At 54.6% G+C, this 12,768-nt stretch overlaps 5 protein-coding genes across 5 annotated transcripts; 2 read left to right on the top strand and 3 right to left on the bottom strand.

Moving 5' to 3' along the window:
* Positions 1–3: 3 nt before the first annotated feature.
* BBA_03673 (uncharacterized protein) lies at positions 4–2,141 on the bottom strand (the record flags this gene model as incomplete). The annotated part of the gene is made up of 4 exons (XM_008598770.1): positions 4–654; positions 705–1,079; positions 1,130–1,821; positions 1,886–2,141. The coding sequence occupies 4 exons, from the start codon at positions 2,139–2,141 to the stop codon at positions 4–6; spliced, it is 1,974 nt and encodes a 657-aa protein (XP_008596992.1).
* Positions 2,142–3,064: 923 nt separating this feature from the next.
* BBA_03674 (Formyl transferase) lies at positions 3,065–4,008 on the top strand (the record flags this gene model as incomplete). The annotated part of the gene is made up of 2 exons (XM_008598771.1): positions 3,065–3,433; positions 3,502–4,008. The coding sequence occupies 2 exons, from the start codon at positions 3,065–3,067 to the stop codon at positions 4,006–4,008; spliced, it is 876 nt and encodes a 291-aa protein (XP_008596993.1).
* A 1,312-nt stretch (positions 4,009–5,320) lies between these two features.
* BBA_03675 (NAD dependent epimerase/dehydratase) lies at positions 5,321–6,409 on the top strand (the record flags this gene model as incomplete). Its single annotated transcript, XM_008598772.1, has 4 exons — positions 5,321–5,483; positions 5,560–5,875; positions 5,943–5,977; positions 6,048–6,409. The coding sequence occupies 4 exons, from the start codon at positions 5,321–5,323 to the stop codon at positions 6,407–6,409; spliced, it is 876 nt and encodes a 291-aa protein (XP_008596994.1).
* Positions 6,410–7,104: 695 nt separating this feature from the next.
* Positions 7,105–8,015, bottom strand: BBA_03676 (thymidylate kinase; the record flags this gene model as incomplete). Its single annotated transcript, XM_008598773.1, has 3 exons — positions 7,105–7,552; positions 7,626–7,734; positions 7,859–8,015. 3 exons carry the CDS (start codon positions 8,013–8,015, stop codon positions 7,105–7,107), a joined length of 714 nt encoding a protein of 237 aa, XP_008596995.1.
* Positions 8,016–9,188: 1,173 nt separating this feature from the next.
* BBA_03677 (uncharacterized protein) lies at positions 9,189–10,413 on the bottom strand (the record flags this gene model as incomplete). The annotated part of the gene is made up of 2 exons (XM_008598774.1): positions 9,189–10,216; positions 10,329–10,413. 2 exons carry the CDS (start codon positions 10,411–10,413, stop codon positions 9,189–9,191), a joined length of 1,113 nt encoding a protein of 370 aa, XP_008596996.1.
* Positions 10,414–12,768: the final 2,355 nt, after the last annotated feature.

A 12,768-nucleotide genomic window follows, 5' to 3' on the forward strand; every position in this document is an offset into this window, starting at 1 on the left:
CGACTACTCCCTGTAGACGCGAATGTTTGTGGACCCAAATGCAAATCGAAACTCGAGCCGTCCAGACATGGCCGCCGGTCTCCATGCGGCAGAGATGGAGTTGATGACGGGGTTGCGCGCATAGGCCCGATTCACATCATCGACCATTTCAAGCACCGTCCCCTCATAGCGAGTGCGAGAGTCTGGAAGAATGTATTCCTTTTCTGCGTACATGAAGTGGGTAGGATTTGCACAGCTTCTTGCGACGTCGACACCAATGCGGCATTCCCCCACTGCTCGCCTTTTGCCGCAGTCGTAGTAGAACATGATGCCTCTGCAACAGTGCGTCAATGGGTCATTATATACCACTGCAAGTCGGACCATTTCAAGGCGAGCTGTGGAGTAAACCTCGTACCGAAGAGGACGGAGGAGCCTGTCCATCCGCCCTTGAGCAGATGGCTCAGCCGTCTTACGCTGAAAGTGGCCAGGATAGGTGGCCCCAACCGCGACACCAGAAAGTTGCTCCTGTTCAATCATCTGCGGATGGGGGCGTAGATATCCGGTACGTATATTGTGGATCAAAAACGGCCTATTCTTGGTGCGGCATATGGTGTATTCCTCGGCCAGAGGGTATCTGTAGCCAATTTCAATGATGCCTTGCTGCCTCATGTAGAGCTGAGGTTAGGTTAGTGAGTAGTCTTTGTTCTCAGCAAATCAAGACATACAGCGAGACAAGGACCAATGTCTTGATCATCTTCTTTAGTCTTGCGATTTCGCAAGCAGTATCCTCTGAGTTCCTCCCCTGCAGGGAAAGGAACATATATCCAGAGTACGGCCTTTTGGTGCATCAGAGGGAGAGTTTCGAATGTACGTCGTGCATCTCGATCCCAGGATGTTTTTAAATGAGGATGCACTGCAACGATGTGGCCAACGTGAAAGAAGAATGTGAGGCCAAAGCAATTGGCCGTGTCTATTGAGGAAAACCTGCGGAACTCGTGATCTTGGGGAAGACGCAGTGAAGCGTATAGTTTGAGCGGCATGGGATTGTCCCATAAAATTAGGTTGACATGATCGGGTACGGTGAGACGACAGTGGCCACCCTAGAATAAGTCAGTACGTTGAAATCGGGAAATGAGATCATCAGACTTACAAAAAGCGATGCCTTGACTAGTTCAAGCTTGTATGATTCCTCCACCACAAAGAGCTTGCGAAGATGGGTCGAGTGCATTGGATCGCCAATCTTGTCGAGGCGCTCGATCCGCTGAATACCACTGGAATCAATTGTGATCCGGATGAGCTCATCCTCTGTCTGCTCCTCCATCTGCATCGGCCACGCCATGCCCCGGGACCAATACCGAATGTCGTTGAGGCTCATAGAAACGGGCGGCTGGCTCGGCGACGCCGCCTCGGACAGCTCTCTCGCGCGGCTCATGACGGCAATGTACTTGGTGAAGAGGGTATCACGCGTCTTGCCGAGGATGACGAGGCAAATCTCAGGTGGCAAGCGTGCAGCCAGGGGCATCCCCCAGGCGCGGGCGGCGTCCTCGCTGGACATGCGCTCCTGGAAATTGTACGGCAAGGCCGTGTCGCGACACTGCAGCCATGGATCCATGACGATCGAGGCCAGCCAGAGGCGGTGGATCTTGTCCGGGGCGGTGCACTCCTTGACAAAGAGCTTGAAGCAGTCGACGTGGACTGTGGCACTCTCGTGGCTCATCTGGCAGGTGCTGCAGCCGGGGAGCTTGCAAAAGGTGGCCTTGACCTTGTACCACTGCTTGGCAAAGGGCCGCGCCGTGGCCGTTTGGGCATCGTATACCTGGAGACGGCCTCCTCTCCGCGTGACTGTAAATGTTAGCATACGAGCCGTGCGAGTTCCCCAAGTAAGCCCAGTAATAGAGCTACTCACTGGCTAGCATGCGGTCATATTGGCGAAACGGCATCTGACACGTGCCGCATCGCCGATGGATCTGGGTATGGGGACGCAGCGCCGCATGGCCTTCACCCCAGGTAACGTCGCTGGCAACGGGTAAGTCGCGAGGAGGGGAGCCCTCACAACGCGGCGAGCTCTCACCCGAGGCGTCGAAGTCATCGGCAGTCCATACATCGTCTGCGGCTAGGTCAAAGTCGTCGTCGTCTATGAGGAAGGCCAGCGGAGCAGACATGTGGAGGTTCGTGCGCAGGGCGGCCCAGCTCTCCTCTACTTGACTCCCAAGGGCGCTTATTGGCGAGTAACAATGAACGAAGCCGAAACGGCGATGGAGGAACGGCTGTGCGGGGGAGACAGGGTGGAATGCCACCACGGGATGTAGACATGGTTAGGTAGATGAGTGGTGACAGGCGAAGCACCGAGGCGCAGGGCTTCAGCGCCTTGTTTCAGTGCAGCTGTAGCCAGCTGCAGCCTCGTCCGGGGAGCTGGCAGCTGCTAGACGTGAGGTACTTTGTCAGTGATGCCATTTGCTGGCTTGAGCCAGGTACCTTGTGTCCGGCGTAGGGCCGCCCGTGTAAAAGTGTTAGGTAAAACAATCTGCAGAGCGCCCCGCCAGAGCTGGACAGCGGCCGCCGTCCCGTTGCGTCGCCGATCGAGGGGATGCTAAATCATGATTGATCGAAAAGGCGTCGATTTTATCTGATTGCCGTTTCTTTTTTTTTTCCCTATCGTGCTCTGTCGTCGTCGCTACTCCGATGAACACGGACACTGTTGCTCTAACCCGAAACACCGAATTGTCCCCGAAGTCGTCGCTACCAGGGGCTTCAAGCCCGGATGTGGAGCACAAAAACTCGAAAGATGCTTAAAAACACCACTGCCGCTCCCGGAAGACAAGAGTCATTCACCTCGAAACCCATCTTATTCCCTCTTCATTCTTGCTCCCCCTCACCCGCATTTTTGTCGTCTCTTTCTCTCTCGTAGGCACCCAAGTTGGACAAAAGCGTTCTTTGTGTCACAATTTTACGCAGACTTTTGCTAGCTTCGAGGCTCAACACTCATTAATATACCACTGTTGTTGACCAAGAAGCTTTTGCATTCTCAATCTTGACTCCTTTTCTTTCACAAAGTGATACTACAGGAACCGCAAGCACAGACGCAATGGCTGCCAACGACCACATCCTCACCTTGTCCTGCCCGGACAGACCTGGCATCGTTCACGCCGTCACTGGTGTCTTTGCCTCGCATGGGCACAACGTCCTGGACCTGCAGCAGTTCAGCGACCCCGTATCGGAGCGCTTCTTCATGCGCGTGCATTTTGGCCCTGCTCCTGCTGCTGAGGGCATCGCCGACCCGACGTCGACGGCGCACCTCGATCCGGCCTTTGCCACGCTGGCCGCCGACTACAAAATGGAGTACGACATCCGCCCGGCAGCGCGCAAGATGCGGGTGCTGCTGATGGTGTCCAAGATTGGCCACTGCCTCAACGACCTTCTCTTCCGCATGAAGACTGGCCAGCTACAAATCGAGGTATACACTCCACGACTCGCAACAACACAAGCTAACCCACCCAACTAACACGGAGCGCGCGCCTTCAGATCCCATTGATTGTGTCCAACCACCCTGAGTTCGCCGCGCTCGCGCAGAGCTACAACATCCCGTTCCTACACCTGCCCGTGACCAAGGACACCAAAACCGAGCAGGAGACGCGCATCCTGGAACTCGTGCGGGAGCATCAAATTGAGCTCATCGTGCTCGCGCGCTACATGCAGGTTCTGTCGCCAATGCTGTGCACGGCCATGAGCGGGCGCATCATCAACATCCACCACTCATTCCTGCCGTCATTCAAGGGCGCCAAGCCGTACCATCAGGCCTATGAGCGCGGCGTCAAGATTATCGGTGCCACGGCGCACTTTGTCACGGCCGACCTCGACGAGGGCCCCATTATCGAGCAGCGCGTCACCCGCGTCGACCACTGCATGGGGCCTAAGCAGCTGACCGAGGAAGGGTCCAACATTGAGAGCCAGGTGCTGGCGGCAGCCGTCAAGTGGTACGCGGACAGGAGGGTGTTTTTGAATGGCTCCAAGACGGTCGTGTTTAATTAGAAGAGTGATTGTTTGCTGGTTGGGGTCTCGGGCTCTGGACGGAGATGGCCGTTGAGCATGGGCGAGATGGCCACGCAAATGTACCAGTAAGCAAAGCTTGTGAGGAATCTCAAAAAGGATGTCCAAGGAGCTGCAAAGTTCAGGAACAGTAGACGAAACTCGGAATTCAAAAAAAAAAAAAAAATCAACCCAACAACATTATTGATGGTGTAAGACAAGCTTAGTGGAGCATTGACATGTCCGATACCCTTGACCGTCGATCCGTCAGCCAAGACTGGTGGCGCTCCGATGCCCTTGCATTTGGTACAGGGTCCTAGTTATTAGCACAAGATCGGTTGGAGATGGCCCTATTTACGCGGGATTTGACCTTTTTTTCCCTTGCCGGTTCGGCATAATTATCTCCAACCGAGGCAGATTTGTGACCAGACGTGGCTGTGAGCAGGCTCCGGCGGCAGTTGATTCATGTAAGCCAGGCCAGGCCACGACCGTGCCCCTAGCCGTGCTCTTTTCTTTCACTGCGGTTATTAGTAAGGATATAAAGCAAACAGGTTAATGGCTGGCAGTCGCGGAATTTATAGCCCCGAAATGGCGGCCGGCACTGCATCCGTCAGCGAATGCACCCCAATGCCTCCCTCCCAACTCCCCCACCTGTAACAGAGCCCATCCCTGCAACCTCTTTTCCATTGATCGCCGACATCACCTGGACAGCAACCTGCGACAGCGAGACCGCTTCGAAATGTATCAAGGTATCTTGCGAATTTTGACTAGACGCCAGCCCGATCGAGTCCGTAGCCAAGGCCGCTGACATGGGTCCCCGCCCTTCGAGTTATGTGTTTGGCGGCCGTTGTCTGCAATCACGGCAAAACAGTTTGCTCGCGAGCAGATGTCAGCCAAGTTTTCCAATAAGACACCGTGGGGTTATTCTTAGTTTCATGCCCCCTTTGGAAACCGACCAACGGGAGCCCGCGAATGATGTGGGATTGTCTGTAGCACTAATGTGAATGAGCCTGCGCAAGCAGAAAATTAAAAGGCCGAGTGTCTTTTCATTGCAACGTCTGGCCTTGTCATGTAAACATCTCTTTTCCTTTCATTGTTCAATACTGAATTGACATATCGCCGTTGCATCCCGTTCCCTTTTACGTCGTACTACGTCGCCATCTACACAGCATAGTAAACGTTCATCGTCTTCCGCGCGACGACTTTCCTAGTGGTTGGCATAATCTGAGTCTCATCAACGCCGGACCAGCACCCTTTCTCGAGTGGAATATCCCAGCGCTTTTCTAAATCTGTATACATTACATCACAACACAAGATGGGGGGCGTTCCCTCCGTCCCGCAGGACAAGTCCCGCCAGGTCCAGGTCATCGCCGTCGGCTACTCCCGCACCGGCACAACCTCCATCTCCATTGCCCTCGAGCATCTCCTCCAAGGCCCCGTCTTCCACGGGGGCAACCACTTCTTTCAACGTGAAGACGGTACGTCCCGGTCCCTTCTCCCTACTTCTCACCCGCCAAAATCAACCAACACTGACCACACATACACCTCCACTAGCATGGATGCGCGAATGGTGTCGCATCATCTCGTTGGACGGCCGCGATCCCGCTCTCTTCTCCGCGGGCCTGCGCCGCACCCTCGCCGGCTACGCCGCCGTCGCCGACGCTCCTGCCTACATGCTACTCCCGGAGCTGCTGGCGCTGTACCCCAACGCCAAGGTCGTGCTTGTCACTCGCGATCGCGCCCGGTGGTATGCGAGCATGGCGCCCATCGTAAACAACCTGACGGTGCCGATGCGTGCGCTCGACGTGCTGCTCTGGCCGTGCCCGACATGGCGCTGGCTACCGACCTATCTGCGTTGGGCGACCAAGAGGTGAGTTGCGACTTGCTCCCAAACACGTCAACCATGCCATCATTGCGAGAGCTAACATCCAGACCAGAGAGATGACGAGAATCGGCGAAGGATTCACACCAGGTACGTGTTTTGACCCATTGTATTGGTAGCTGGAGAAGAACCTTTCGCTCATTAGAAATTGGCTGAGTAGAAATGCTGGACAAGCACAATGACTGGGTACGTGAACACGCGCCTCCCGGACGCTTCCTGGAAATGGACTTGCACGAGGGCTGGAAGCCGCTCGCCTATTTCCTCGGCGTGCCCGCGCCGGACATGCCCTTTCCGCGGGCCAATGACGCCGCCGAGGCCGACGCAGTCGCGCGGCGCGTGCTCCTGACCGCCGGGCTCTCGTGGGCCGCCATCCTGGCGGCGGCTGGCGTGGCGGCGTGGCAGGCGTACTATCAGCTTTCAAAAGGGCATGGGAGTGGTGTGCTGTCGAGTCTTTGGGGGTGGACGCGTGGCGGCGCGCATCGTGGCGGGTTTTTATTTGATCCTCTTTTCCAGTATTTTTAGAGCGAGCGAGCGAGAGAGAGAGAGAGAGCGTTGATATCGTTGAAACGGGTGTTTGGTGTTGAAATATGCCATGCATGCATAACATTTACATTTCTTTCATAAAGAAATCTCCACCAGATGCGCATTCCTGTATCACACAATCCGCCGTCATATTCGCCTAGAAGAATATGCCGCATACAGTGTAACATGCTTTGCAGAAACAAGTCCTTTTACTAGAATGGCCCATCAACCCAAAGAGGTGGCGGCGTAAACATGATTGTCCCTAAACTTACCGCACAAAAATGTACAAGCCTCACGACACACGATGCATGCCATGCTTCGCAGCAACCTTCGGTTCTCCCACCAACATCCCACGGCGCGAGTAATGATGGTGCAGGAGCAAAAAAAAAAAGACCAATCTCAGAGGACGGAGTCGAACCGCCGACTTTTCGATGACAATTATTCAATTACAGTCGAACGCCATGAACCAACTAGACCACTCCGAGTATCTTGGTTGATATAAAGCGGAGCGAAAGTGACTTATCAACCTGCGCTCTTGACCGCGTAGTCGTGCAGCATCTCTTCCTCGGTCCTCAGATGTGCACATAAATCACATCATCTTGTTTTCTATATTCTATCCTATTCAATAGCCCGATAATCCAAAGAAAATCCCACCACCGTCTACCATCGCCATTGCAGACCTCTCACCACCAGCATCACTCCAACACTCTCCCCCTCCCCCTCACTCCATCCACCACCTCCCACACTCTCTTCGCCACCTCCTCCACCGTTCCCTCTGCACTCACCATCCTCAAATCCCCTTCCTCGCTCAACCACCCCTCCTCCCCCGTCAGCCCCTCCACCAGCTCCCCGTTCCCATCCCTCCCTCCATTCGCCAACGCGCCAAACAGCCGCCTGACCTGCCGCTGCATCGCCGCCTTTTCATACACCTCGTCGCCCCAACCCCCGCGCGCCCGCGCTGTCGTCTCGTCAAGGTCCAGGAATACGACGCGGTCCGGCCGCGGGAGCCCGACGTCTGGGGCGCGCGCCCAGGGCAGGCGCAGCCCCGGGAGGCCCTTGGCGGCCGAGTAGACCATGCCCGAGTGCGTGTAGCGGTCGCAGACAATGTTGGTGCCGGACTCAAGTAGTGATTTTATTTCTTCCCTACATGTGCATGCTTGTGTTAGCTTGTAATCTTGCGGCTTGGTGATGCGGGGGGCGGAATGGGAAATCGTACGCAGCCTCCCAGCGGTTGGCGCTAAAGAGCAGGTGAATCGCATGATCGTCCATTCGAACGGCGCTCTTGAGGTACGAATCAATCATTTGACCTACCGGCGTTGTGCGGTCTACAGGTTTCGACATTAGTCAAACTTTTCAAAAGTCACGCTTTATACAGCGCCATCAGCCAACGCGCCATAAGACGCCATCACCAGTCATATACGAGCCTGTCATGTCACGGAGCAAACTCACCTGGAAAGCGCATCAGCTTGACCAGTCTGCCCTGCTCTATGAACTTCTGCTCCAGGAGCTTCACCTGCGTCGTCTTGCCGCTGCGGTCCAGGCCCTCGAGAACAATGAACGCGCCGCGTTGCGGCTTCGCGGCTGCTTCTCCATCAGTCGCCGACATGCTGTGAGCTGTTTCTCTGTTCTTTACAAGGCTCGGGCAAGTTACTGTCAAGAGCCCATATAGCCGCCCACAATTGCAATAAAGTTGGCAAATGAAATGTTGGTTGCTTGGCCAAAGTATAAGATGCACCACCAGATACGATGGGATGTGTAAAGTGGAGTGGGGCCGCACGCGTTACTGGTTGTTCGCTGGCGACATCGTCTTCCTCAGCAGCCTATCGCAGCACTCTTTTTGTTAAGCCACGTTCAAGAGCCATCTCCTTAGGTACAAGCTCATTCACAGTCACGTTCTCACATGTACTTCTACACATGGTTTCTGTGTCGCAAGGGGGGTTTAAAAAAGTATCAAAGGCACTCAATTAAGTAAACTGATAAACTCGCTCATGATCCCGTGCAGATACTCCTGAAAACCGTTCCAAATATCCATACCGTTCCCAAACAAGAAATCTAAACAAAAACATGCTTCCCATATACCGAATGTCAAAACTTACCGTGCGCATGGTGGCCATGATCGCACGCGCATCCGAATTCCCATCAAGTCCTTTTTGGACTGTCGTAACAATTTATGTCGTAACAAATATTTTCAAACTTACCGTGCATATGATGATCCGTCATTGCACGCATGTCCCATTCCATCATGTCCTGCCCTGTCTGGGCCATTTTTTTTTTTTTTTTTGGCCGCCGTCTCTCTTTCCGTCACCTGTAAATGTTAGTATCCCGGGGGCCAAAGCCTGGCTCTGCTGTGCGGCGGCGCTGCTGTAGGTGGCGCTGCGTTGCTTTATGGCGAGTGGACTGCCGGCGAGCACGAATCGGCGAAAGCCTCGAGCTTTGCGGATTGTCGTTCTGCGGAGCACTGCCCGGCTCTTGCACCAGCCACCCAAGACTTCAAGGCTTGGGAAGCGGCGTGCATGAGACCGAAAGCAAGCAGGGGAGTCGGCTTTTTTCTTTTTTATGCCGTTTGATGTGCATGCATCCGGTGTGCAGGCAAGCTCATGTCCTCTAGACACAAGACAGGCGAGCACTCCAGTGACTTCTCCATCAAACGCTCTCGACGCCGTGTAGGCAGGCGGAGGTCTCGGCGTCAGCACCGTTCAATGTGTGTGCTTCCGGTGTGCAAGAAAGCTCATGTCTCCAAGACACAAGGCAAGCGAGCACTCCAGTCACAGCCTCACATTCAAACAGTCGCTTCCGCCTCGTCCTTGGCGCTGCCACTCTCCCAAAGCTCAAAATTCTCCTGGATGCCCTCGATGGGCTCCAGGACAGCGGCCTTTGTAGAGCCCTCGGCGGGCTTCTCGACAAGCTCATCGAGCTTCTCCAGGATCGGATCCAGAGAAGCATTGCCGAGCTTTGGCGCAAACTCGAAACCTGTGAAGGCCGAGTTGTCCTCAATCTCGGTCTCCTCGTCCTCGTCGACGAGGAACACCGAAGTCTCATCGCAACCCTCCGCGTAGAAGTCGCGGGGGTCCAGCTCGGCCAGCGGTGTTCGCTCTGAGAGCTTGGTCGAGCTGCGGGGGGTGGCGGGGGGTGCCTGGGCAGCATACCCAGGAGGGGCGACGTTCTCCTTGTCGCAACCGTCATCGCGGTCGCGCTTCGCCTTTGCACTTGTCTCCTCGTCCGAGGAGATGTCCAGCGTGCAGGTGCTGTGCTGGAGCAGGTTTGTCATTTCCTGCTCCGGGGTGTCCTCGTGGATCTCGAAGAACCACGCTGCCTTTGAGCCGATGTCCTTGCCACGGCTGAGACGGCTCTTGCTCTTGCCGTGGCGGTTGGCTGGCTTGATGGTGCTCTTCAGGGCACCATCGATGGACCATAGCTTGGCCTTGACGGAGCCGGTCAGAGAAGCAGCGGGGAGGCGGCGGCTGGAGAGCAGCCCGGTGCGCTTTGCCTTGGGCGATCGGCCCGCGGGAGAAGTTGCAGCAGCAACAACGGGAGTCGGCTTGGAGGCCGCGGAGCGATCGAGCTTTGCCCGCTGCGACTTGGGAATCAGCGTCTGGCGGGGGGTCGAGACCCGGGCGGGGCTCGAAAGGGAAAGAATGTCGGGCAGTGTGGCCGACGAGAAGTGTGTGTTGAGAGCGAAGCCCGAAGGCTTCGCGATGCTCAGGCAAGGGGCGATGCCCTTGCTGCGCTTGTTAAAAACGGCTGGGGCTATGTTCTCCCAGTCGTTGGCGAGCAAGTCTGCTTTGCGCTTGCTCACAGTGTTGACCGCTGTAAGATTTGTTAGCCCATGTTCAAATGATTATCATGCAAGGAGACTCGCAACCAGCAAGCTCTTTTGTATCGCAAGTTAAACATGTGGGTGATGCACAAGAAGACGTACCATTCTGGCGGTTCTTGCCGCTGACGAGGCCTGAAAGGCGGGCACCGTCGAGAGGAGCAAAAGGCTGTCTAGCGATGGCGGCCATTTTTGCAAGTTGTTAAATTTAAATTTGAAAAGTTTTAAAAAGAAGAAAGTTTGTAAAAGTTTGAAAGTTCCCAAGTATGTGGGAAAGAAGGCGAGTGCTGTGGAGTCGTAGCTTTTGGAGCTGTTGTAATCGATCTGACGTTCTGACGTTCCTTAATCGTTGTGAAGAATACTTTGTCGACTGGGCCAGGGATGAGTCGTATAAATACTGTATTGACGTTGCACGATATCTGGCCAAAATCGTCGTCGCCAGCCCAGCATTTGAGGCGTTGAGGTTGGACGAAGAGGAGGAGGAAGCGAGAGATCGAAGTGATGGGAGGGATGGGGGGCGCAACGGGGTTAAGTGTAGCGTGGGACAAGGCAAAAGTAGTACCTTAGGACGCGGGCGCGCTGGTGGAACGTGGGACGTGTGGGAGCTGTGGTGTGAACAGCTGCGGTGCAAGGACGCTAAAAAACGCAAGTCCCAGACGCTGTGGCCGTGTAATACAATGGGGTGGGCCGCCTGAGAAGGTCGCAGGACAGGTGTTTAGGCAGCGAGTGAGCGAGACAGTGCTGCTTTCCAGGCGGGCAGCTCTTTTTAGCTAGAGTTGAAGCCGAAAAGCAGTGAGTCGAGAAGAATATAGAGGAAGTAATTAAGCACGATGATGTCGAGGGAGAAACGGCTTCAACAGACACGCAACGAAATTACATTGAAAGCCAGCGCCGTTCGATTTCGCTGGCGTAGTGCACGCTAGCCTCTAGGCGCCGCCTGGCCACTGACCAGAACTTGGTGTGGGTGGGGAAGTCCAACAATGCCCAGCTGTGCCCGTCGCGCTCCCTTGCTTGGGTGCTTGGCCAGGCGCGTTTTCATGATCTTTCATTAGTTATATGCCGTTATTATGCAAGCCCTTCTGCATACGATAAAGAGGCTGTTTGATTGCCATCCAAAACCAAGACGATATGGCGCTATTGTCCATTGTCGACCTCGCACAGGCTCACCCACCTTTTTCTCGGCTTTACTTGATCATTCCTTTGTGCATCACCAACCTGCACTATTCCTCGCATTACTGCCCCCTTTGGCTTCCACTTGCATCTGCATAGCCTCTTCTGTATTCCTCTACTCCTACACTTCTGTACTTTTGTACTGCTGTACATCCTCTTTTCCTTGATTTTCGTCCTCCTCTTAAACAATGTGCAACGCAAACATCATCGCTCTTGTCCTCTCCTCGCATCTACCCGCATCTGTACAACTCTTGTGCAAGATTGTCACAACCCCTGCATAATTTGCCAAAAGCAAAAGGACGCGAATCCAACACGAACATGCAAGCCCGATTTTTAATTCTTTTTTTTCTCAACCTTGGCTGCTACTGCAACCATGGCCGCCGTCATGCTACTGCAGTCTACAACCTGCTTAGAACCAATGGCACAGTCCATCCTCCTGCAAGGCGAGAATAGCTCCGACATGCCCCCCCTTTGTCCTTGGCCCTTGGCCCTCCTCCGGGTCCTCCCCCTCGTTTCCTAACCAGCTTTCCCCCTCCTTACGCAGATCAGCAGCAAACCCAAAATCGAGCCACAGCAGTGACTCGAATCATGAGAAGCGGTCCATCTCGCATCATGTACAAAGCTAGCTGGACCTCATCTTCTCGACAGAAATCATCCTTCGTTCGTTTGTAATGGTCCACGCGAGCCCCCACCTAGAAACGATCACCTTGACCACGTCTCAAAGCCACTCGAAGCATGTCCACTCCCATAATCAATTGTGATCCTCGCGCCATCATTCGTCGCGGGGGCGATCCACTCACGCGCATCGTCTTGCGGCATACCAGACAGTGGCATTGTCAACGCCGCCTCTCTTCATCACCACTCACACGTCGAAACCCGTCACTGTATCATTTCGAATCGCGCTTTTTCTTTCTGACTTGCCCAGCATCTCTACCATCTGATCTATTGTCTGGCCCTTGCAGCTTGTAAGCTCGCCCTAGTCTCACTACTAGCGGGTTTGCACGCAAAGCTCTCCAATCCATCCCTTTTATCACGGTATTTCTCTTCAGTCATCTGAATATTTCAAACTACCGAATAGTCTGTAGCATAGCCCAGTGGTAATCCCCTCACCTCTCGCTCACGGGCAACTAGGTCGCCCGATCCGCGACCATTCCCACCACCACGATTACCAAGGCCCAACCAGCGCCGACTTGTACGGCGCCAATGAAGCGATTCTCACAGCCCACTGCAAAAGCGAAAGGACAAATGTGGCCTCGTGAATGAAATTTGGCATATGCTCGTATCTATAGCAAGTCATGTGACACTGTTCAAACAGACAGGCATGCCAGCGTTCCGCGGATGTCGTGGTGCCATCCACCGTCGCCGAGCCTCTTCC

The sequence above is a fragment of the Beauveria bassiana genome, assembly GCF_000280675.1.
Source record: "Beauveria bassiana ARSEF 2860 unplaced genomic scaffold BBA_S00008, whole genome shotgun sequence".
Lineage (NCBI taxonomy): Eukaryota > Fungi > Ascomycota > Sordariomycetes > Hypocreales > Cordycipitaceae > Beauveria > Beauveria bassiana.